Source organism: Artemia franciscana, unplaced genomic scaffold (assembly GCF_032884065.1).
Source record: "Artemia franciscana unplaced genomic scaffold, ASM3288406v1 Scaffold_1117, whole genome shotgun sequence".
NCBI classification, from domain to species: Eukaryota; Metazoa; Arthropoda; class Branchiopoda; order Anostraca; family Artemiidae; genus Artemia; species Artemia franciscana.
Window position 1 is genome coordinate 82834 of NW_027062743.1, and position 26001 is coordinate 108834.

At 34.6% G+C, this 26001-nt stretch overlaps 3 protein-coding genes across 3 annotated transcripts; all 3 read left to right on the forward strand.

Annotated features, from left to right (window-relative positions):
• Positions 1-8634: 8634 nt before the first annotated feature.
• On the forward strand, positions 8635-10454 carry LOC136042329 (probable phosphoglycerate kinase). Its single transcript, XM_065727290.1, has one exon. The coding sequence runs from the start codon at positions 8782-8784 to the stop codon at positions 10117-10119; it is 1338 nt and encodes a 445-aa protein (XP_065583362.1). The 5' UTR covers positions 8635-8781; the 3' UTR covers positions 10120-10454.
• Positions 10455-12658: 2204 nt separating this feature from the next.
• Positions 12659-15021, forward strand: LOC136042330 (CDP-diacylglycerol--inositol 3-phosphatidyltransferase-like). Its single transcript, XM_065727292.1, has one exon. The coding sequence runs from the start codon at positions 12728-12730 to the stop codon at positions 13529-13531; it is 804 nt and encodes a 267-aa protein (XP_065583364.1). The 5' UTR covers positions 12659-12727; the 3' UTR covers positions 13532-15021.
• A 6905-nt stretch (positions 15022-21926) lies between these two features.
• LOC136042328 (phosphoglycerate kinase-like) lies at positions 21927-22935 on the forward strand. Its single transcript, XM_065727289.1, has one exon. The coding sequence runs from the start codon at positions 21942-21944 to the stop codon at positions 22836-22838; it is 897 nt and encodes a 298-aa protein (XP_065583361.1). The 5' UTR covers positions 21927-21941; the 3' UTR covers positions 22839-22935.
• Positions 22936-26001: the final 3066 nt, after the last annotated feature.

Here is a 26001-nt window from a genome sequence, read left to right on the forward strand (position 1 = left end):
AAAAACCAATAAAAAACTAAAAAGAAAAAAAGGAAAAAACTAAAAAAAATTTTCATCTAAAAAACTAAAAAAAACTAAAAAAGGTAAAAACTAAAAGAACTAAAAAAGAAAAAAATAAATGACGAAACTCAAAGAGAAAGCGACCAGGACAAAAGGAATGTTCGATTAGCAATCAACAAAGCACCGGGACACAGGGAGTATAAATGACGACCAGGACATAAGTAAAAAAAAAAAAACTATCTATATATATAAAAATAAGTTGTCTGTGGATCTGTGGATCGTGGATCAGGTGACGTCAACTGAAAAAACTGGATCAGGTGACGTCAAAACTGAAAAAACTAAAAAAAGGCAAAAACTACAAAAAAAAACTAAAAACTAATAAAAAAAATAAAAAAGCTAAAAAACTAAAAAAACTAAAAAAAGGCAAAAACTACAAAAAAAACTAAAAACTAATAAAAAAGCTAAAAAACTAAAAAAACAAAAAAAAGGCAAAAACTACAAAAAAAACTAAAAACTAATAAAAAAAATAAAAAAGCTAAAAAACTAAAAAAACTAAAAAAACTAAAAAAAGGTAAAAAACTAAAAAAACTAAAAACTAAAAAAAACTAAAAAAAAAAAGGAAAAAACTGAAAAATAAGCTAAAATAAAGGTAAAAACCAATAAAAAACTAAAAAAAAAACTGAAAAAACTAAAAAAAGGCAAAAACTACAAAAAAACTAAAAACTAATAAAAAAAGTAAAAAAGCTAAAAAACTAAAAAAACTAAAAAAACTAAAAAAACTAAAAAAAGGTAAAAAACTAAAAAAAAATAAAAAATAAAAAAAACTAAAAAAAAAAGGAAAAAACTGAAAAATAAGCTAACATAAAGGTAAAAACCAATAAAAAACTAAAAAGAAAAAAAGGAAAAAACTAAAAAAAATTTTCATCTAAAAAACTAAAAAAAAACTAAAAAAGGTAAAAACTAAAAGAACTAAAAAAGAAAAAAATAAATGACGACACTCAAAGAGAAAGCGACCAGGACAAAAGGAATGTTCGATTAGCAATCAACAAAGCACCGGGACACAGGGAGTATAAATGACGACCAGGACATAAGTAAAAAAAAAAATTAACAAAACTAAAAAGAAGGTAAAAACTACAAAAAAACTAAAAAGAAAAAAAAACTAAAAACTAATAAAAAACTAAAAAATCTAAAAATCTAAATAAACTAAAAAAGAAAAAAAAAGGAAAAAAATAAAGGAGAAAAACAAAACTAAAAAACGAATGTATATACAGACCGGTACACCGGGATACAAATGACGACCGGGACACAGGGAATATAAATGACGACCGGGACACAGGGACACAACTACAACGGGGACACCGGGGGAAACAGGGGGATATAAATGACGACCGGGACAAAAAAACTAAAAAGAAAAAAAAACTAAAAACTAATAAAAAAACTAAAAAATCTAAAAATCTAAATAAGCTAAAAAAGAAAAAAAAAGGAAAAAATAAAGGAGAAAAACAAAACTAAAAAACGAATGTATATACAGACCGGGACACCGGGATACAAATGACGACCGGGACACAGGGAATATAAATGACGACCGGGACACAGGGACACAACTACAACGGGGACACCGGGGGAAACAGGGGGATGTAAATGACGACCGGGACACCGGGACAGGGAATGGTCGATTAGCAATCACCATCAACAAAGCTCAAGGGCAATCATTAGAATCATGAGGTATAGATCTGAATACAGATTGTTTTCCCATGGACCATTATATGTTGCATGTTCAAGAGTCGGTAAACCTGACAATCTATTTATATGCAAAGACAATGGTACAGCAAAGAATGTTGTATATTCGCAAGTTTTACGTAGTTAAAACCATATATATATATATATATATATATATATATATATATATATATATATATATATATATATATATATATATATATATATATATATCTATATTCACAGGTGGGACATAGGGACACAACTACAATGGCGCGTAACTATTATGGCGCGTAACGACTTACGCGCGCGGGGGGGCTTGGGGGGGGCGCGAAGCGCCCCCACCAACTAGGTGTTGGGGTGGCGCGAAGCGCCACCCCAACAGCTAGTATATATATAAAAATAAGTTGTCTGTCTGTCTGTGGATCTGTGGATCAGGTGACGTCATGCTGACGTCATGAAATTAGTTGTCAGGTGACGTCATGTTTCTGTGTCGGCTGACGTCATGAAATTAGTTGCCGTCATTTTTGCTTTGAAGGTGACGTCATTCAAGTTATATAAGACATATGTTCGCGTAGAAATCTATTAGTGTTTAAGTTTACAATGACTGATGAAGATGCTCAAAGAGTCTATGCCAAAAAACTTGCTGCTGATAGAGAAAGTCAGAAAAGAAAGCGTGCCGAGGAACTACCAGAGCAACGCGAAAGCAGACTTGCTGCTAAAAGAGAAAGTGAAAAAAGAAGGCGTGCCGAGGAATCAAAAGACCAGCAGGGAAACAGGCTTGAGGCTGATAGAGAAAGAAAGAACAGAAAGCATGCCGAGGAACTACCAGAGCAACGCGGAAGCAGACTTGCTGCTAAAAGAGAATGTGAAAAAAGAAGGCGTGCCGAGGAATTACAAGAACAGCAAGAAATCAGGCTTGCTGCTGATAGAGAAAGTAAGAAAAGAAAGCGTGCCGAGGAATCACAAGAACAGCAAGAAATCAGGCTTGCTGCTGATAGAGAAAGTAAGAAAAGAAAGCGTGCCGAGGAATCACAAGAACAGGAAGAAATCAGGCTTGCTGCTGATAGAGAAAGTAAGAAAAGAAAGCATGCCGAGGAATCAGAGCAACCTGAAAGTTATCGCCTGGCATTCAGGTACAACCCAGTCGATGATTATAGCTTGAGTAGATGTGTTCAAATCGGGACAATGTCTAAAATTTGTCCCTATTGCAAGGCCTTGAAATTCAATGGTGAAACAATGGGAATGTGTTGCGCCTCAGGAAAAGTTAAACTTCCTCTATTGGCTGCACCACCAGAGCCATTGAAATAATAAATGGATAAGTGAAAGAGCGATTCTCGCACCCAAAAATATAGACGTCCACGAAATCAACAATATTGTTTTGAACAAGATTCAAGACCAGGCAGTCCTTTACAAGTCAGTCGACACAGTTTTGGAACCAAATGAAGCGGTTAATTATCCATCTGAATTTTTAAATTCCATAGATCTTTCAGGGTTTCCACCACACGTGCTACAACTAAAAATAGGCGTACCAATAATACTTTTAAGAAATATAAACCCACCAAAGCTTTGCAATGGCACTCGACTTGCCGTAAAAAAAACAATGGAAAACCTAATACAGGCCACATACCTGACAGGGCCTTTTGAGGGTGAGGCTGTTCTTATTCCTCGCATTCCCATGATTCCAACGGATCTGCCTTTTCAATTTAAAAGATTGCAATTCCCAATTCGATTAGCATTTGCAATCACCATTAACAAAGCTCAAGGTCAATCATTAGAAAAATGTGGTATTGATCTTAATACTGATTGTTTTTCCCATGGACAATTGTGCGTTGCATGTTCGAGGGTCGGTAAACCTGACAATCTATTTATATGCAGCGAGAATTGGACAGCGAAGAATGTTGTATATTCGCAAGTTTTAAGCAGTTAATTTGTATTTCGGAACCAAATGAAGCGGTTAATTATCCATCTGAATTTTTAAATTCCATAGATCCTTCAGGGTTTCCACCACACGTGCTACAACTAAAAATAGGCGTACCAATAATACTTTTAAGAAATATCAACCCACCAAAGCTTTGCAATGGCACGCGACTTGCCGTAAAAAAAAAACAATGGAAAACCTAATAGAGGCCACAATCTTGACAGGGCCTTATGAGGGTGAGGCTGTTCTTATTCCTCGCATTCCCATGATTCCAACGGATCTGCTTTTTCAATTTAAAAGATTGCAATTCCCAATTCGATTAGCATTTGCAACCACCATCAACAAAGCTCAAGGGCAATCACTAGAAAAATGCGGTATAGATCTTAATACAGATTGCTTTACCAATGTACAATTGTATGTTGCATCTTCGAGGGTCGGTAAACCTGACAATCTATTTATACGCACAGACAATGGGACAGCGAAGACTGTTGTATATTCGCAAGTTTTACGTAGTTAATTTGTATTGTATCTATCTATCTATCTATCTATATAAAAACGAGTTGTGTGTATGCATGTTTGTTTGTTTGTAAAAAGAGCGTTTGCATATGACGTCATTATTAGTACATACGGCTTTGTATATGGACAGACAATGGGAAAGCCAAGAATGTTGTATATTCGCAATTTTTACGTAGTTTGAAACACATATATAAATCTATCTATATTCACAGGTGGGACACAGGGACACAACTACAATGGCGTGTAACTAATATGGCGCGTAACAACTTACGCGCGCGGGGGGGCTTGGGGGGGCGCGAAGCGCCCCACCAACTAGGTGTTGGGGTGGCGCGAAGCGCCACCCCTACAGCTAGTATATATATATAAAAATAAGTTGTCTGTCTGTCTGTGGATCAGGTGACGTCATCTTTCTGTGTTGACTGACGTCATGAAATTAGTTGTCGTCATTTTTGCTTTGACGGTGACGTCATTCAAGATATTTAAGACATATATTCACGTAGAAATCTATTAATATTTAAGTTTAAACCGCGCAGTTAGATGAAAATCCACCTGGAAAGCGAGAGTCAAAACATATCAAAACTGAAAATGATAGCGTTGATGATTGGGTTTTTGACTTGGATAAGGTCATCAATGCCTACCAGATTTAAGTTAAAAAACAAAGGTTCGGCGATATGTACTTCATAGTGACGCTGAAAAATAAAGAAGAAAAAAAAACCGAAAAAAATGTAAAAAACTAAAAAAAAACTTAAAAGAAAAAACACTCAAAGATAAATTACAGACCGGGACACAAATGACGACCGACACAGAGGGAATATAAATGACGACCAGGAACCTCAAAGAAAAATTACAGACTGGGACACCTGGACACAAATCACGACCGGGAATATAAATGACGACCGGGACGCAGGGACACAACTACAACGGGGACGCCGGGGGCACAGGCGGGATATATAATTGACGACTGAGACACAGGGATTGTTTGAATAGAAATTACAGACCGGGACACCGGGACACAAATGACGACCGGGACACTGGGACACAGGGAATATAAATGACGACCCGAACACTCAAAGAGAAAATACAAACTGGGACACAAATTACGACCAGGACACAGGGAATATAAATGCTATTTATATGCAGAGACAATGGGACAGCGAAGAATGTTGTATATTCGCATGTTTTACGTAGTTAAACATATATATTTATATCTATCTCTATTCACAGGTGGGACACAGGGACACAGTTACAATGGCGCGTAACTAATATGGTGCGTAATGACTTACGCGCGCGGGGGGGCTTGGGGGGGCGCGAAGCGCCCCACCAACTAGGTGTTGGGGTGGCGCGAAGCGCCACCCCAACAGCTAGTATATATATATATATATATGTGTGTGTGCATAATGAATTACATTACATATGCGTATAATGAATACCTTCAATGTTCTAACTTTCAATAAATTCTAACTTTAAAGAATTGTTGACAAAAGAAAAGAATTATAAGAATTCAAGCTTGGAAATTTAAAATTCAAGCTTAGAAATGGAAATATATGCAAGACATCACTGCCATACAAACAGGTTATTGTCACAACTGCCGTTTCCTACATTGATGCTCGTTTAGCTATTCGTTACACATGGGGATAAATCAACTATTAATGCTTAAAATCCGAGACGGTGAGTGATTTGATATCCCATTGTGTGTCTCCAGGGCCATAGGTGAACTGCGCGTAAACTTACAATGGGGAGGCCAAACAAGTCTGCAAGGGGTGCCTAAAAATCATGTTAAAGACAATTTCGATATTAGTGTTTATTGAAACTTTGTAAAAAGTAGTTTTGTTTCAAGAGCAAAAGTCATAGTGATTCGTGCTTTAAAATATAAAACTAAACAGTTAGAGTGGAGAAAAATGCCATGTCTGTATATGTGAGTGTGGTTTTGAAGTTACTACCCCATGAGGTTGGGGTAGTAACTTTTCTGATGGAGATGAATGTGGACATCATGGAGGTCTCGGTCAAGATAAAATCCTTTAAACTCAATAGTAGTAGTTAGGAGATGGGAGAGATTTGTTAACACAATATTCCGTGTGTAAAAGGCAGAGTTATTGTTGTTGTATTATAAATGTATTTTTTATATATTTTTGAAATGGAAGTTGTTTTTAAATTAATTATTTGCCTCTCCCCACATACGGCCTGCATGGGAGAAGGGATCCAGCCTTCGGTTGGCTGCTATACCCTTCTTATGGGTCGGGACCTGGAGGGGGGGGCCTATTCTAACTGTGAATATTTAAATTAATAAATATTTATATATCTTACATATTTTTATATATTATTTTATATGTAACATCTTTTGTATAGTTTGAATAATACTGTAACTAAATTAAAATCACCTAGAAAAATCTATTTCGCTTATAGAAGTTTGTTGTTGGGGGGGGGGGCATTTCCCAAGACCGAGGAAGAAGAGGCACTACACATAAAGTGTTCGGATAGAATTTTAAAATGGAAGTTTCTTGTTAATAATTTTTGACAAAAATTGATCATGAAAACTCAATATCCCTTCCTTCATTTAGAAATGATCCCTTTATAAATACTTTTATACATTATTTAATATCCATATAAATATGTTTCAGTGCTTATGTAAACATGTTTCAAAAATTTATTGTGTACTTATTTATACATTAAAGAAACAATGCTATTTATTATTTTTTGTCTTGTAGCATTTAGTCAACAGATTGAGGTTAGGTTAGGCCCATTCAGATAATTTCTTTGTGGATCTTCCATGTCTTGCTAAACAACAGTTTTAACAAACAAAATTCTAAACTGTGATAAACGTTTTTAGAGAATCGTAAAAAAATCTACTATTTCTAGTCTGTAACAAGAGGCCAATGATAAAATAAAGACTATTGCACAAACAGTAAAATTCAAACGGGGACTTGACGTGTTTAATATTATCAAACCAAACTCAAGATTTATTATTGATAATGAAGTTCAATCCATGAATGAATGGTCTCAGATGATGTTACAGTTATTCACGGTTTTGTATGATCAAGAAAAAATTTCCGTAAGTGCACCTGCTTTGAATTGTACTTATTAGCTCATCTATTGGGTTGTTCGTGATTGAAGTTCTTTGGTAACTTTAAACAAACAAATTTAACCTGGCGAACCAAATTTTTTATTCTCAGCATACAAGCGAGCTACAAATAAACCTTATGGTTACCTTCCATTGGATCTTAATTGAAACTCGCTCGAAGATTTACGTGTGCTCAAGAATATATTTGACAATGAAATTAATGTATATTTACCCGTGAATTGTAAAACAAACCTTTAGCAGCTATCATGAAATTGAAGAAACTACATACAAACTTATATTTATTTTCTGTCTGAGGTAATTTTAAAAGCACGCCTTAGAAAGCCCATACTCAAACACAGCATTGACAATAAATTCAATTAACTATCTGAACTTCGTTTAAATTTAATTGAAGGTAATATTCAACTGACAGAAGTAATTAAGCATCAGACAAATCCACATCGTTCACTTGTACACAACCTAGCTTACAAAAAGAAAGAAAATAATTTAAAAGGAAATGACTTGTTCAATCGGGTGGTAGTTTCTTTTCATTTTTAATGCCAATAATAGCGGAATTTTTAAACACAATTCTCTAGAAAAACTACTAAACATTATAAACTGATTCCAATTGAACTTGCTATTCCACCAAAAGAGAACCCTGAAGATGATCTTAATAAATTTTTTAACAATGAAAAAATTACCGATGCTGGATTCTTAGCTTTCTTTCATGATGCCCTTCAACCTGAAAATGGGCATAAACCCTACCGTGAAATATCGCTCATAATAAGTGTCATTGATCAACCACCAAGTTTTGAAAGTTCAGCACCACCACCAGCGCAATAACTGCCAAAACAGGAAAACGAAGATTTATCCTAAGTTTCATCAGGTCTTGTAGACCTAATGCCTCAATCTTATCGAGAGCAAAGTAAAAGACTCTTCACTGATATCGTTGGAAATGAGTATGTAAAATTGGTGACAAAAAGAATGAAATTTTAATCTGTCGTATGAGTTACAATTCATTTTATTTAATATGTAATATGGCTACAAATCCTAAAAGACTTGAATCATTTGATGCTTATTTGTATATATTTTGACCTGCATTTTCGGATTGCTGAGGCACATGCAAAACCAGGGACGTTCTGAAAGTTACCTTTGTTATCAACCATACCCTTCAATCATATTTTAATGAAACAGAAGAACAATTTAGAGAAAAATATGGCGATGATGAATGTGAAGCAAAACCGATTCTGTCATTTCATGGCCCGCCTCCAAGTTTTTTCCTTTAGTTTGAAATAAGCAGAAACGCTTAATTCCCAACTTGATAAACAATTCAATGTAGAGACATGAAACAATCTTGGAACCTTAATAACAGAAATGTATCATAAGAGTTTGAGAAAAAGAAAATTTGACGTCATTAGAAAATCAATCTGAATATAGTAAAGGATGAAATATTTTATGTTTTTAAACTAATTCCACGAAGTCATAATTGCAAAAGTGTTTTGAATTATTTTCAAATGTATTCCGAAATTTTACAAATCAACATATTGGTACGTTCTCAAATGCCAATTTGATGATCGTTAAACATCATGGCAATAATCAGTCAATTCAAGGACATTCTGAAAACCCTAAGGCTGTTATCCTGATTTTTGTTTATAACAAAATGAGCTTTAATAAATTAAGCATTGATGCCATTGATTTAAAGAACAAACGGGTTCTTATGAGAGTAGATTTCAACGTTCCTTTAAAAGAGGATAAAATCACAAACAATCAAAGAATTACTGCCGCACTTGAGACAATAAGGTATACTCTTGAGCAGGGTGCAAAGTCAATTGTGCTTATGTCGCACTTGGGCCGTCCAGATGGACGCAGAGAGCTCAAATACTCTTTGAAACCTGTGGCTGAAGAGCTCAAGAGGCTTCTTGGTAAAGATGTCAAATTTTTGGATGATTGTGTTGGAGCCAAAATTGAAAAGGAATGTGCTGACCCCCCTCAGGGCTCGATTATATTGCTTGAAAACCTTCGGTTCCACGTAGAAGAAGAAGGGAAAGGAATTGATGCTTTGGGACAGAAAGTAAAAGCCAGCCCAGTAAATGTGACAAAATTCCGTGATTCCTTAAAAAGGCTGGGAGACATTTATGTGAATGATGCCTTTGGCACTGCTCATAGAGCTCATAGCTCTATGATGGGAGACGGGTTTGACATTCGAGCCTCAGGATTTTTGCTGAAAAAAGAACTTCAATATTTTGCTAAAGCCCTTCAGAATCCAGATCGACCATTCCTTGCTATTTTAGGAGGTGCTAAAGTTGCTGATAAAATACAACTTATTGAGAGTCTTCTTGATAAAGTTGATGAGATGATTATTGGAGGTGGAATGGCATACACATTCTTAAAAGTAATAAACAACATGGAAATTGGAAATTCTCTTTTTGATGCTGAAGGTGCTAAAATTGTAGAAAAACTCTTTGCGAAAGCCCAGGAGAAGAACGTTACTATTCATCTTCCAGTTGATTTCGTAACAGCTGACAAATTTGCTGAAGACACTAATACTGGAAGTGCTAAAATTGCTGATGGGATTCCATCTGGCTGGATGGGTCTTGATGGTGGACCAGAAACAGTTAAAAAGTTTGTTAACCCTATTTCAAAAGCTAAAACCATTGTATGGAATGGACCTGTTGGAGTTTTTGAATTTCAAAAATTTGCATACGCTACTAAAGCTATTATGGATGCAGCTGTAGATGCTACAGCTCGTGGTGCCACTGTTATAATTGGTGGTGGTGATACTGCTACTTGTGCTGCTAAATGGGGCACTGAAAGTAAAGTCAGTCATGTTTCTACTGGTGGGGGAGCTAGTCTTGAGCTTTTGGAAGGAAAGATTTTACCAGGAGTTGCCGCCCTTTGTAATGCTTAGATATGAGGGTAAGTAAGGTGTGTGTTAGTCTAATCTATTTGATTTTCTTGTGATAATCTTTGATCTTTCATTAATTAATTCTTTTTTTGAAAATAAAATAATCTTATCATAAAAAAAAGTCTGACGATAGATTTACCCGAGCCTGTGCCAGCCTTGCAAGATCCCTAAGCTTGTGTACCTCCTTAGGTTTGTCCATAGCGGTTGCTGGTGATATGAACTGTGGCTTGTCCAATGTGGCCAGCCCCAGCGCGCAACTTTTGCTTGCTGCATGTGTAATGACTCGACACATTGACAAAGACTCTCCCTTCACTTATATCCATAATTCCGGTTCAACATTGTTCTTGGACCTTATACTTTGTTCTTCTGTGTTTACTCCCGCTGAACCATGCCTTGTCGATTTTTCTTTTCGTGATTCTGCTCATTTCCCTATCCTGAACAGTTTTGCCATCGATAGTTCCAAGTCTCAAACCAAGGTAAGAGTTGAAAATGGTCAGTAAAGAAGGAGTAAAATAGGACCAATAAAATCTTACGCGCTACTATTGAATTATGCTGATATTCTTAACTTGAGTAGAATCCTGGCTTTAATAGAGAAGAATTTTGCAAGTTCAAATGAGGAGTATAACGATGTTGGTCTAAAATTAAATCCGAGTAAGAGTGAGTGGTTTAAGTTCAATTATAAACGACCAGGTTCTGATAGTACCAAAGTCACTTTAGGTGATTCTGATATCGAACTTTCGTCATCCCTAACTTATCTGGGTTTACCCCTTGGTACTGACCTGAAAAGTATGTGTGCAGGGCTACTTAGTCATTTCAGCACGAAAGCTAGAACGGCTTATGTACTACTAGTTAATGCTAAAACACTTTACAGTAGGAATGTTTTGGCTAGACTCTATAACGCTTACACAATTCCTTATGTTCTAGCCTTAGCTTCTTTTTGGAAGCTATTTACCATAACTGATTCACGGACAATCCGTAAGCTATTACAAGTATGCAAAGTATCTTCCAAGTCTTCCTCTTTGGGCTCGTAAATGCAAAGTTTCGCAACTTTTTGGTGTTGCTGATCCATTTGTAGCTGTGGACCAACAACGTTAATAAAATTATTGATAGATTGATTGAATCTGATTTATTAAACACAGTTTTAAAATCTTTTAGAAACCCCAGTTTGAATATTGTGAATCCAAAAGAATCCAACAATCCAAATAATGAGGCAAATGTCCTTGATACGTCGATGGGACCTGGGAATTATTTCCAAGAATTAAAATGTAATAGTTTTGGGCATCAAGTCATGGTTAATTGTAGGAAAAAAATTCTACAAGAAGGCCTCGATCGAGTCCGTTGATTTTTGAATTAAAATGGAATAGTAGTGGGCATTTGACTCTTTAGATCTCTTGGACCTGGTTTTTCGGATTGCTGAAGTGGAATTTCGACCATATTTAAAATTAGGGACGATGTGAAAGTCACCTTTGTTATCAACCATATCCTTAAATCAGATTTTAAAGAATAAAAAAAAACTTAGGAAAAAATATGGCGATGATGCATGCGAAGCAAAACCAATTCTGGTATTTCATGGCACGTCTCCGAGTTGTTAAGATAAGTTTAACAAAAAGTAGAAACGCTAAATTCCCAGCTTGAAGGGTAATTAAATGTAGAGACATAAAATGATCTTGGAACCTTGAGACTAGAAATGCATCATACGAGTTTTAAAAAATAAAATTTGACCATTAGAAAAACAATCTGATAACATAATAATAAATAAAACATTTTTATGTTTTTTAAACTAATTCCAGAAAGTCGTAATTGCAAAAGTATTTTGAATAATTTTCATATATATTCCGAAATTTTAGGAAGCAACATATTGGTACGTTCTCAAATTCTAATTTGACGATCATTAAACATAATATGATTTATTAGACATGGAAAATCTTTTCAGAAACCCAAATTTGAATATAGAGAATACAAAAGAATCCAAAGAAAGAGAAACCTCGGAGGTTCGGTTGAAACCTGGGAATTATTTCCTAGAAGAGAATTCGAGTCTTCAGATCCGTTGAACTTGCACTGTCGGATTGCTGAGGCACAGCTTCAAAGATATTTTAGAATCAGGGACGTTGTGAAAGTCACCTTTGTTATCAACCATACCCTTCAATCAGATTTTAAAGAAACAGAAAAATAATTCTTGTAAAAAATATGGCAATGATGCATTTGAAGCAAAACTGATTCTGGCATTTCATGATACGCCTCCAAGTTTTACCATAGGCTTAACAAAAAGTAGAAACGCTAAATTCCCAGTTTGATAGATAATTCGATGTAGAGACATGACATAATCTTGGAACCCTGAGATTAGAAATACATCATAAGAGTTTGAAAAAAATAAAATTTGACGTCATTTGAAAAACAATCTGATAATATATTAACGAATATAATATTCTACTTTTTAAACTAATAACAGAAAGTTTTAATTTCAAAAGTATTGTGATTTATCTCTATATATATTCCAAAGTTTTAGGAAACAACATTAGGAAATCAAGAAACTTGCCTTAAAAAAGCACACGTGCTAGTTTTCCCTAGAGTCAATAAGCTCCTACTTGACGTAAAAAACTTGAGTCAAAAAATGATTTATCACGCAGATCTTTGTTTCTCGATAAGAACTATTCTTCAAAGTATGTTTACCACAGACAATGTTTTTCTCTTCATTCCAAATTTAATAGGATATATAAGAGTTGTTTTTGGAATTGCAGCATTGTATGTTATGCCTAGTCAACCAACTATTGCAGCTAGTCTTTATTTGTTGAGTGGTATTTTAGATGCTTTTGATGGGCATGCAGCAAGGTATTTTAACCAAAGTTCACAATTTCGAGTTATGTTTGAAATGCTGACAGATCGATGTATGACGATGGCTCTTCTTGTAAATTTGGCAACATTTTATCCGTCTTGGGTTTTTGCCTTTCAACTTTCTATGGTCACAGATATTTCTTGTCACTGGATCCATATACACACGTCACTGCTGCTTGGAAAGAGGAGTCATAAATGCATTGGCCCGTCTGAAAACACATTCTTACGATTTTATTACACGTCTAGGACATTCCTTTTCACGATGTGTGCTGGCAACGAACTTTTCTACGCCATGTTATATCTCCTATACTTCACAGAAGGACCCTTAGTTCTTGGTACTGACCTCTTCAGGATCCTTCTCATAGTTTGCATGCCCATTGCCATCTTCAAGTCACTACTTGCGGTTCTACAAGGGTATATTGCATGGAAGAATTTGGGTGGCCTGGATATTCAGGAAAGACAACAACTTAAAGAAAAAAAATTCAAAAAGCCAACTTCTTCTTCTTTAGAAAATGGTTATACGGGACCCAGAGATCAAATCATGCTGCAAGAATGCACTGCAGGGCCGACGCAGGGACCTTAGTAGTCAAGAAGCGTCGTTAATCCGATACAACTACAACAACAAGAAATGGTTAGTTTTTTGTTACCGTTTCTATTCCCTTTTAGGTTTTGTAATACGTTTTTTAACTTAAAAAAAAAAAAGATTGCGTGGTTTTCCTTAGAGACACGTATAATCCGATTGTCTTATTTAGCTGCTATTGACATTAAATCTCCTGAGATTTTGTGACTTAATAAGCACAGAGTCGTGAAGAAAGAGATTCAATTAGTAGTATTTATTAGTGAAAGTTCTTAAGCCGAATCTATTAAGCGAGTTTCTATTAGAAGAGAACATATCTGTGGTGACTTTACAAGAAAATAGTAAATAGTTCTTTAAAAAAAAAAAATAAAAAATTGTTTGGCGAATAAAAGGGATAAACATCGTCAAGTATCCTAAATTTTCAGAAGGGAGCGGGGACGGTACAGAAGTGCTATAGTACCAGCCGTTCTTTTGTACTTAAACTTCCGGGGGTACGTGTACCGGGTCCCCCACTTACCATTTTATTATAAAAGTGAGAAGTTGGTTACAACTTATCCCCTACTGGAACATTTACTAAAGTGTGCAATATAAAGGCAGTTGAAGAAAAATTAATTTTCAAGCCGATGCAGAACTCATTACAAGATCGAGGCTGGACGACATAAAAATAGACACAATATGCTCGAGAGTCATTGGTTACTACGATCCCGAAGTTATTCAAGAAGCGCAGCAAGTTTCTCATTTTGATCTGAAGGTTGCGTATGTCAACCCTACATAATTATGCAATTGGCCAATAGTGCTTTAAAACCAAATGTTGCTTTAAAACTAAATAAAAAAGCAATGTGCTTACAATCGCAAATAAGAAACTTCAGCGAATATATAGAGAACGATTGGTGCAGTATACACATAGTGTCTTCTGGTTAGTTCCAAATCCAGCACAAATGTCCCTAGAACGATTGTTGATAATAAGTAGCGATACAAGGAGCATACAAGATACCAAGAAGCAGCTAAGATAAGAATAGAAAATCAACTGTTTGGGAGCTCTTGTATCTCTTTGGAGAATCTGGTCTGGTCATTGGAAACGTGAGGTTCGGCCATGATAAGAAGGCGTGAGTTTACTTTTCCTTCAGCCTTAAATCTTAGTGTAATAAATCATATCTTGATGAACCCTTGACTATCTCCTGGATTCCTTAATGTTCAAAATATGAATAAGCTTGGTGTAGATCATTTTCTATTGGTATTAGATATTAGGAAGGATATCTACCAGGATGTTTTAAAAGTTTAGGAAATAAGAGATAGCCCTGTACAACTAAAGAATGAGGCAAAAACAGTGTGAATAGGTTAGAAAGAAAACAGACGTAAGAGAAATTGCAGAGTGTCAGAAAAAGTTTTGCATCGACAGGAGCAATGGGAAAATAAAGAAATTAATTTGAAAGATTGCCATACAGACACTTTGCTTTAAGGATATACTAATGAAGCAGGTAAGTACTTTTTTAGGTAAGCACAGGTAACTTTTTTTAATATTTTGATTGCGAAAAAAGCAAACAGAGACTAAGAAGCATTCTTCAACAGAAAAAGTGTTTAGACTCAAAAGAACAACAAGAGCCAAGAGCTCACATGGCACTTGCGACGAGTTTACAAGAGCCAAGAGCTCATGTGGCATGAGTTCTAGCTAAATTATAAAAATCAATACATTGCCTTAAAAGGAGAATCAGAGGCCTAATGCCGGTCAGGATTTAAAATAAGAGCTCTGAGACACTAGGTGCTTATTAATATAAAAATTCATTAACGTCCGATCAGCTATTTGTAAGTAAAAAATACTTCGTTTTTCCTTTGCCTTCAGTCCCCCAGATGGTCGAATTGGGGAAACGACTGTTATCAAATCAATCTGTGCAGGTCCCTGATACGCCTACCAATTTTCATCATCCTAGCACGTCCAGAAGCCGACCGACCTCACCAAAGCACTGGACCCCCTCCCAGCTTCCCCAAAGAGATTGAATCCAGTCTGGTTATGTCAATCACGTATCTACGAAATGCGCTTATTCTTCCCACAAGGTTTCATCCTGATCTCTCCACTCTAGGTGTTACCCAAAATTTCCGGTTTCTCCCTCTAACTCCCCTCAATGTCACCAGATCTTGTCGGAATTAAAATAAGAGCTCTAAGACATGAGTTCCTTCTAATTATGAAATGTCATTAAGAATTGGTCACCCTTTCGTAAGTTAAAAATACCACAATTTTTCTAATTTTCCAGAGTTAAAACCCCCCATTCGCCCCAAAAAAGCAGATCCAGTCCAGTTATGTCAGTCACGTATCCAGGACATGTTCTAATCCTTCTCGCTAAGTTTCATCCTTATCTCTCTACTCTAAGCGTTTTCAAAGATTTCCCGTTCCCCCCTGCAACTACCCCTAGTATCACTGGATAAGGTCGGATTTAAATAAGACTTCTGAGACACAAGGTCCTTTTAAATATGAAATTTCATTAAGATCTGATCACCCCTCCGTAAGTTAAAAATACCTCATTTGTTCTAATCTTTTCGAATTATCACACCCCCTCCTTCAACTCTACCAAAGAGAGCTCGTAAGTTAAAAATGTATTTTTTCTATTTTTTTCAAAAAAAGAAATATGCCCCCCAAACGAGAGCAGATCTTTTCGGGTTATATCAATCAACTATCTAGGACTTTGGCTTATTTTTCTCACCAAGTTTTATCACGATCTCTCCACTCTAAGTGTTTTCCAATATATTTGGTTTCCCCCTCCAACAGCCTCCATGTCCCCAGACCCGATTGGAATTTAAAATAAGAGCTCTGAGTTACCTGGTTCTTCTAAATATCAAATATCACTAAGATCTGATCACCTGTTCGTAAGTTAAAAATACCTCAATTTTTCTAACTTTTCCGAATGTACCGAAATATAAAGTCCCCCAAAGAGACTGGGTTCGTACCGTTTATGCCAATCGCGTATCTAAGACACCTGGGTGAGCTTTCCACCAATTTTCATACCGATCTTTCCACTCTTAAATGTTTTCTAAGATTTCTGGTTTCCCCTCTCCAACTCGCTCTAATGTCACCGGATCCAGTTGACATTTTAAATGAGAGTTCTGAAGTATGAGATCCTTCTAAAAAAAAATTTCATTAAGATCTGATCGCCCGTTCGTAAGTTAAAAATGCCTCCTTTTTCTAATTTTTTCGAATTAACCTTCCCCCACTCCCGACCAGATAGTGGAATCTGGTAAACTACTGTTTCTAATTTAATCTGGTCTGGTTCCTGATACACGTGCCAAATTGCATCGTCCTAGATTATCTGGAAGCGCCCAAACTTGCAAAACCGGGACAGACAGATCAACAGAAATTCTGACCGCTATATGTCACTTGGTAAATACCAAGTACTATAAAAACTGACAGTTCCCTAAGATCCCTAAATCCATAGAATAAGAAAAGTTGACACTCAACTGCTTCAAAGGTGTGTAGTGGGAATAAGTGTTAAGTCATCTAGGTTAAAGTCACAACGCTATTCATACAGAACAGAATCTCCGTTCATTTTCATTTTAACCTAATTCATGACATTTATAGAAAAAAAAATACTATCGTTACCCGGTTTTTCATTTTTTTCAGCCATGTTTTTTCATAGCGGTAATGAGCGAAATGAATTAAAGAAAAAAATGCCGACTAAACGAAAACTAAATGGTGTGTATAAACTACCCCTTTTATCCGTGTTTTTATGGCACTTGGTATTAACCAAGTGACATATAGCAATCGCAAATTCTGTCGGTCTGTCGGTCCCGGTTTTGCTACTTTAGGCACTTCCAGGTAAGCTAGGACGATGAAATTTGGCAGGCATATCAGGGACCGGACCAGATTAAATTAGAAATAGTCGTTTTCCCCATTTGACCATCTGTGGGGGAGTGGGGGCCAATTAATTCGGAAAAAATAGAAAATTGAAGTATTTTTAACTTACGAACAGCTGATCAGAATTTGATGTTTGGAAGGATATCGTGTCTTAGAGCTGTTATTTTAAATCCCGACCGGATCTAGTGATATTGGGGGGGAGTTGGGAGGGGGAAACCTAAAATCTTGGAAAACACTTAGAGCGGAGGGATCGGGATGAAACAGTGGGAAAATAAGTACAAGTCCTAGATGTATGATTGACATAACCGGAGCGGATCCGCTCTCTTTGGAGTAGTTGGGGGGGGGATTCTGAAAAATTAGAAAAAATGTGGTATTTTGATCGGATCTCAATGAAATTTGGCATTTAGAAGGATATCGAGTCTCAAAGTTCTTATTTTAAATTCTTATTTTAAATAAATAGGTAAAGGTGCATATTACCTTTCCTGGTGGTTTATTTTGTAGAGAGTACAATTGAAAGGAAGATGCTAAAATTTATGGTCTCTCGTACATTTTTCCAAAAAATGTACATTTTTAGAGCTTTGTTAGGAAAAAATTAGACTTGTGACATAGCAAGACTGAGTGGAAAACTCAGGGTGAAGTGAGAGGGAAGTACAGCTAAGGATCAGGCAGGCCAGAGGAGCTTTTAAATCTCTAAAACCAGCATGACAATCGAAAAAGTGTTGTATGTAATTGAATGTATTTAATAACAATTTAATTTCTACACTTTTTTGCAACAGTGAATGCTAAAATTTAAATTGACAGCAAGCGACACGGATTCTTGCATTCAGAAGATTCTGAGCATCGAGTGTAGAGATCATGTCTCAAACCAAATAGTCCGCTCTATCTCAGGCCATCCCATAGTTACGAACGTCCCTCGACTGAAAGACGGTGTGACTCCTAGACAGATTTCGGAATGTCAACCTAACGGATTCCGCAGGCGATTTTACACAGAACACCTTGTGTCTCACTTATTAACAGGTAGTGTCCAACATTCAAACGACGATTCAACCCCAATGGGAAGATGTTTGGGTGGCGAAGCAAATGCAGGATGACTGGTGGCTTTTCATAGATATTCTGGGCTCCTCTGGAGGAAGCGGATGGCTCAAGGTCTAAGGTAAGATAATATCGGTAGTTTTGAGTTCTGGTATTATAAAATTTAATTTTTGTTGGTCTTAATTTTAATGTGTATGTTTTTACTTTTCTTTGAAAATAACCTTTTTGTATTTTTTTTATTAACTACCGTGGAACTGTTAAATTGAAACACTCAATTTTTAAAGGATGTATGTAAGAAATGACTTAGGTTAAGCAATTGGAGCTTTCAGGGACTGATAACACATTAACCAAAGAATAAACTTACGCGCTAATAATAGTGCCCCTGCTGCTTCAATCACTTTTGTTTCAACAAAAATTCTTCTTATTTAAGGATATTAATGCCGTTTGGAAGAAAAGACAGTTGAGAATTAATAACAGCCAGGATGTTTTGGTATAGGCCCTGGAACGGGAGAAGATGGTTGTTTATTGCCAGGAATGTAGGGCATCAACTAAGTTTCCAGTAGGTAAGTCGTTTCGATTATTTTTTAGACTGTTTATTCATATTTATATCAGTGTGACTTGTGGCAGCAGCGAATGAAAAAAAAACTTTGGAAGAATCAACAACAGTCAGTATATTTTAAGAAAGCCCCTGGAGTGGGACGATTATTTTAAAAAGCAAGGAATGTAGATCACCGTTTTAGTTTTAGTCAAGCGTTTTAGTTTATGCGACCAAACAATTGAGAATAGATTAAGCGGTCTTGCCATAACTTGCATTGCTTTGATAAGAGATGCAAATATACAACACAAAACTAAAATCCGACACTTACCTTCTTGAAAATCTTAGAAAACCCATTTGAATCCTCCCGTTTTGTGCCAGGAGAAAAATTTAGATTTAATAAAACTTGCATTATTAGAAATCGTAGAGTTTGGTTTTTGGTTAAACAGAACAGAATTTTCTTTTTAAATTTTGGGAAAGGGCATTGCTTTAGAATGAGGAGACTATCTTAAGGTTAATGTCAACGTTTCATTGAGAGAGCCTCTTAGATGACAACGTCAAAGTCCAAACACGGCAATACACTCACCCGTTATGTCAATAGTAGAAAGCTGTCTTGTCTTCGTTATGTCAAAGTCTTCAGAATTACATAATAGCCGGGATAATGAGAAGTAATACTTATCAAATCAACAAGCAAAGGACAAGTTTCGAGCAGATATACAAATATATCAATAAAGCAGGATTTTTCTTATAAAAAGCAAAGAGAAAATCTTCGCCCATATTTCCAGTTTTTGCCAGCGGGGGAGGGGGGGGCAAGGGTTAGTACGGCTAAATTTCTAATTCACATTCCACAAAAAAACAAACAATTTAAGTAGGATATGCGTTTAAATGCAGTTAATTGCAATAGATCGTTATAAAAACATAAAAAAAGCAAAGCCAAGGGAAAAGTTCCTCCCATCATTCCAGCTTTTTCCAGGGAGGGGGGCAAGGGTGAGCACGGCTAAATTTCTAATTTACTTTCCACAAAAGAACAAACAATGTAAGTAGGATATATTTTTAAATGCAGTTAAAAGCAATAAAACGTTTAATAAGCAATGTAATAAAATACAGGACCTATTAAGTCTTTTCTCAATCAATTTCGTCAGCTTTGAATTTAACTGTGGGGAGGGGGAAAGGATAGGTAAAATAAATAAAAAACAATTGAATTCAAATTGCCAAAATTTTTTGTTGCACGAGAAGAGAATATCAAACAAAACACAATACGTTTCAAAACCGCATAAAAACAACTAAATTTGATTTGATGGCCACAGCTAACCTGGATTTCCACGGATGAAGGCAATAAGTTAAACGGGGGTAAAACATATTTGCCATGGAACAGCCATAAATTTTCAATGAATGGTAAACAACAAAGCTGTTACACAATCCTTTGTGCAATAATTCATTTTACTGACACAATTGTGCTTTGTATTGTACTTATTAGATCATCTATTGGGTCGCTCGTGATGCAAGTTCTTTTGTAACTTTAAACAAGCAAATTAAACCCGGCAAACCAAAATTTTTGTTCTCAGCATACAAACAAGCTGCAAATAAACCTTATGGCTACCTTCTATTGGATCTAAATCAAAACACGCTTGAAGATTTACGTGTTGTCAAGGATAGTTTTGACAATGAAAAAAAACCATGCCTTAGAAAGGCCATACTCAAACACAGCATTGACAATAAATTCAATTACCTATCTGAGCTTCCTTTTAATTTAATTGAAGGTAATATTCAGCTGCCAGAAGTAGTTAAGCATCAGACAAATCCACATCGTTCACTTGTAGATACCCTAGCGTGCAAACAGAATGGGAAAAATTCAAAGGGAAACGACTTGTTCAAGCGGGTGGTAGGTTCTTTTCATTGTTGATACCAATAATCGCAGAACTTGTAAACACAATTCTCTAGAGAAATGACAAAACCTTACAAACTGACGCCAATTGAACTTGCTGTTTCACCAAAAGAGAAATCTGAAGATGATTTTAATAAACTTACTAACAATGAAGAAATTGTCGATGATGGATAATTAGTTTTGCTTCATAATGCCCTTCAGCGTGAAAATGGGCATAAACACTACCGTGAAATATTGCTCATTATAAATGTCATTGATCAACCACCAAGTTCTGAAAGCTTAGCACCACCACCAGCACAATAACTGCCAAAACAGGAAGACGAAGATTAATATTAAGTTTCATCAAGTGTTGTAGACCTAATGCCTAAATCTTATCGAGAGCAAAGTAACAGACTCTTGACTGGTCTCGTTGGAAATGAGCATGTACAAATTAATGACAAAAAAATGAAGTTTTTAATCCGTGGTAAGTGTTACAATTCAATTGGATTAATATATGATATGGTTACAAATCCTAAAAGGCGTGAATCATTTGACGCTTATCTGTATATATTTAGACCTGCACTTTCGGATTGCTGAGGCGCAGGCAAAACCAGGGACGTTGTGAAAATCACCTTTGTTGTCAACCATACCCTTCAATCATATTTTAAAGAAACAGAAAAACAACTTAGAGAAAAATATGGCGATGATGCATGTGAAGAAAAACCGATTCTGTCATTTCATTGCACGCCTCCAAGTTGTTACCATAAGTTTGAAATAAGTAGAAACGCTGGATTCAAACACTTGATAGATAATTCAGTGTAATGACATGAAATAATCTTGGATCTGTAAAAGCAGAAATACATCAAAAGAGTTTGAGAAAACAAATTTGACGTCATTAAAAGAACAATCTGATAATATAATAACGAATAAAACATTTTTTGTTTTTAAACTAATTCCAGAAAGTCGTAATTGCAAAAGTATTGAATTATTTTCGTATATATTCCGAAATTTTAGGAAGAAACATATTGGCACGTTCTCAAATGCTAATTTGATGAGAATTAAATATAAAACCAATAATCAGTCAATTCAAGGACATTCTGAAAACCATAAAACTGTTATCCTGATTTTTGTTTAAAACAAAATGAGCTTTAATAAATTAAGCATTGATGCCATTGACATAAAGAACAAACGGGTTCTTATGAGAGTAGATTTCAACGTTCCTTTAAAAGAGGGAAAAATCATAAACAATCAAAGAATTGTTGCTGCACTTGAGACAATAAGGTATGCTCTTGAACAGGGTGCTAAGTCCGTTGTGCTTATGTCACACTTGGGACGTCCTGATGGACGCAGGGAGCTCAAATACTCTTTGAAACCTGTGGCTGCAGAGCTCAAGAAGCATCTTGATAAAGATGTCAAATTTTTGGATGATTGTGTTGGAGCCGAAATTGAAAAAGAATGTGCTGACCCCCCTCAGGGCTCTATTATATTACTTGAAAACCTTCGGTTCCACATAGAAGAAGAAGGGAAAGGAATTGATGCTTCAGGACAGAAAGTAAAAGCCAGCCCAGCAAATGTGACAAAATTCCATGATTCCTTAAAAAGGTTGGGAGATGTATATGTGAATGATACCTTTGGCACTGCTCATAGAGCTCATAGCTCTATGATGGGAGATGGGTTTGTCATTCTGGGTTTGACAGGTGCTGTTGGAGGTGATGTACCTATCGTTGGTGGTCCAAGGATGCCGCAGCAGATTGCGTCTCAGAGGCGGTTACAGCAGACACAGGCACAAGTGGATGAGGTCGTCGATATTATGAGGACAAATGTAGAGAAGGTGTTAGAAAGGGGTCACAAACTCTCCGAGCTTGACGACCGTGCAATTGCTTTACAACAGGGTGCTTCACATTTTGAACAGCAAGCTGCAAAAATGAAAAATAAATTCTGGTGGAAAAACATGAAGATGTGGCTAATAATTGGTGTAATTGCTATTGTGGTGCTGATCATCATCATCATTGCTGCCACCTCTGGAGGTGATTCCTAATGAAGTTTCACCAGCTTTACCAATAATTCCTTTTCTTTTTGAAGCACAGCCAAGGAGAATGGATATCTATATGTGTATATCTTCTATAATAAATGAAAACTAGCTGATGGTGTGGCGCTTCGTGCCCCCTCCCCAAGCCCCCCCCCCCAAGCGCGTAAGTCGTTACGTGCCATTGTAGTTGTGTCCCTGTGTCCCACCTATGAATATATATATATATATATATATATATATATATATATATATATATATATATATATATATATATATAATATATATATATATATATATATATATATATATATATATATATATATATATATATATATATATATAAAAATAAGTTGTCTGTCCGTTACGCAGATTATATCTTCTATATATATAAAAGAAAACAAACTAGAATGTAAAAACTGGAAATTGCATAAATATTTCGAAATATTTTGACAATAGATTAAAGTAATTCGAAAAAAGAAAAATGGTAAAAAACTAAAAAAAAACTGAAAATAAAAAACTAAAAAAAATTAAAAATTAAAAAAATTAAAAAAAAAAAAAACCTAAAAAGAAAAAACGTAAAAAAATAAAAAAGATAAAAAACTAAAAAAAAAACTAAAAAAAGCTAAAGAACTAAAAAAAATAAAAATAAACTGGGAATTGCACAAATATTTCAATATATTTTGACAATAGATTAAAGTAATTCGAAAACCTTAAAACAGATACCCAAAATTATTATAAATTGTTGGAGCTTTAGCATGCTTGGCACGTAAAGATTTTTCCAAGTGTCAATGTTAGAATGAACATTGACAAACTGAAGAAAACAAATCAATAAACAGAAGAAACTAAAAAAAAGAAAACTAAAAAAGAAAAAAAACTAAGAAAAGAAAAAGCTAAAAAACAAAAAAAAACAAAAAGGAAACTGTATCTATATATATAAAAATAAGTTGTATATATGCATGTTTGTTTGTTTGTGGGTTTGCATTTGACGTCATTATAAGTATATAAGGCTTTGTATATGACGTCATTATAAGATGACACTACAGACCGTGACACCGGGACACAAACGACGACCGGGACACCGGGACAGAGAGAATATAATGACGACCGGGACGCTCAAAGAGAAATTACAGACTGGGATACCTGGACATAGGGACACAACTACAACGGGGACGCCGGGGGCACAGGGGGATATATAAATGACGACGGGGACACAGGGAATGTTCGATTAGCAATCACCATCAACAAAGCTCAAGGGCAATCGTTAGAAAAATGCGGTATAGATATGAATACGGATTGTTTTCCCATGGCCAATAATTATGTTGCATGTTCAATAGTTGGTAAACCTGACAATCTATTTATATGGACAGACAATAGGACAGCAAAGAATGTTGTATATTCGCAAGTCTTACGTAGTTAAATCTATATATATGATCAGGTGACGTCACCTGAAAAAACTGGATCAGGTGACGTCAAAACTGAAAAAACTATAAAAAGGCAAAAACTACAAAAAAAAATCTAAAAACTAATAAAAAAATAAAAAAGCTAAAAAACTAAAAAAACTAAAAAAAGGCAAAAACTACAAAAAAAACTAAAAACTAATAAAAAAGCTAAAAAACTAAAAAAACTAAAAAAAGGCAAAAACTACAAAAAAAACTAAAAACTAATAAAAAAAATAAAAAAGCTAAAAAACTAAAAAAACTAAAAAAACTAAAAAAAGGTAAAAAACTAAAAAAACTAAAAACTAAAAAAAACTAAAAAAAAGGAAAAAACTGAAAAATAAGCTAAAACAAAGTTAAAAACCAATAAAAAACTAAAAAAAAACTGAAAAAACTAAAAAAAGGCAAAAACTACAAAAAAAACTAAAAACTAATAAAAAAAGTAAAAAAGCTAAAAAACTAAAAAAACTAAAAAAAAATACAAAAAGGTAAAAAACTAAAAAAAATAAAAAATAAAAAAACTAAAAAAAAGGAAAAAACTGAAAAATAAGCTAAAATAAAGGTAAAAACCAATAAAAAACTAAAAAGAAAAAAAGGAAAAAACTAAAAAAAATTTTCATCTAAAAAACTAAAAAAAAACTAAAAAAGGTAAAAACTAAAAGAACTAAAAAAGAATAAAATAAATGACGACACTCAAAGAGAAAGCGACCAGGACAAAAGGAATGTTCGATTAGCAATCAACAAAGCACCGGGACACAGGGAGTATAAATGACGACCAGGACATAAGTAAAAAAAAAAAACTAACAAAACTAAAAAGAAGGTAAAAACTACAAAAAAACTAAAAAGAAAAAAACTAAAAAAAAGCCAAAAACTACAAAAAAAACTAAAAACTAATAAAAAAGCTAAAAAACTAAAAAAACTAAAAAAAGGCAAAAACTACAAAAAAAACTAAAAACTAATAAAAAAAATAAAAAAGCTAAAAAACTAAAAAAAAACTAAAAAAACTAAAAAAAGGTAAAAAACTAAAAAAACTAAAAACTAAAAAAAACTAAAAAAAAGGAAAAAACTGAAAAATAAGCTAAAATAAAGGTAAAAACCAATAAAAAACTAAAAAAAAACTGAAAAAACTAAAAAAAGGCAAAAACTACAAAAAAAACTAAAAACTAATAAAAAAAGTAAAAAAGCTAAAAAACTAAAAAAACTAAAAAAACTAAAAAAAGGTAAAAAAATAAAAAAAAAAAAAATAAAAAAAACTAAAAATAAGGAAAAAACTGAAAAATAAGCTAAAATAAAGGTAAAAACCAATAAAAAACTAAAAAGAAAAAAAGGAAAAAACTAAAAAAAATTTTCATCTAAAAAACTAAAAAAAACTAAAAAAGGTAAAAACTAAAAGAACTAAAAAAGAAAAAAATAAATGACGACACTCAAAGAGAAAGCGACCAGGACAAAAGGAATGTTCGATTAGCAATCAACAAAGCACCGGGACACAGGGAGTATAAATGACGACCAGGACATAAGTAAAAAAAAAACTAACAAAACTAAAAAGAAGGTAAAAACTACAAAAAAACTAAAAAGAAAAAAAAACTAAAAACTAATAAAAAAAAACTAAAAAATCTAAAAATCTAAATAAACTAAAAAAGAAAAAAAAAGGAAAAAAATAAAGGAGAAAAACAAAACTAAAAAACGAATGTATATACAGACCGGGACACCGGGATACAAATGACGACCGGGACACA

Coding starts and splice junctions, on each gene's coding strand:
- LOC136042329 (XM_065727290.1), top strand. CDS start 8,782: ATGATCGTTAAACATCATGGCAATAATCAGTCAATTCAAGGACATTCT.
- LOC136042328 (XM_065727289.1), top strand. CDS start 21,942: ATGAGCTTTAATAAATTAAGCATTGATGCCATTGACATAAAGAACAAA.
- LOC136042330 (XM_065727292.1), top strand. CDS start 12,728: ATGATTTATCACGCAGATCTTTGTTTCTCGATAAGAACTATTCTTCAA.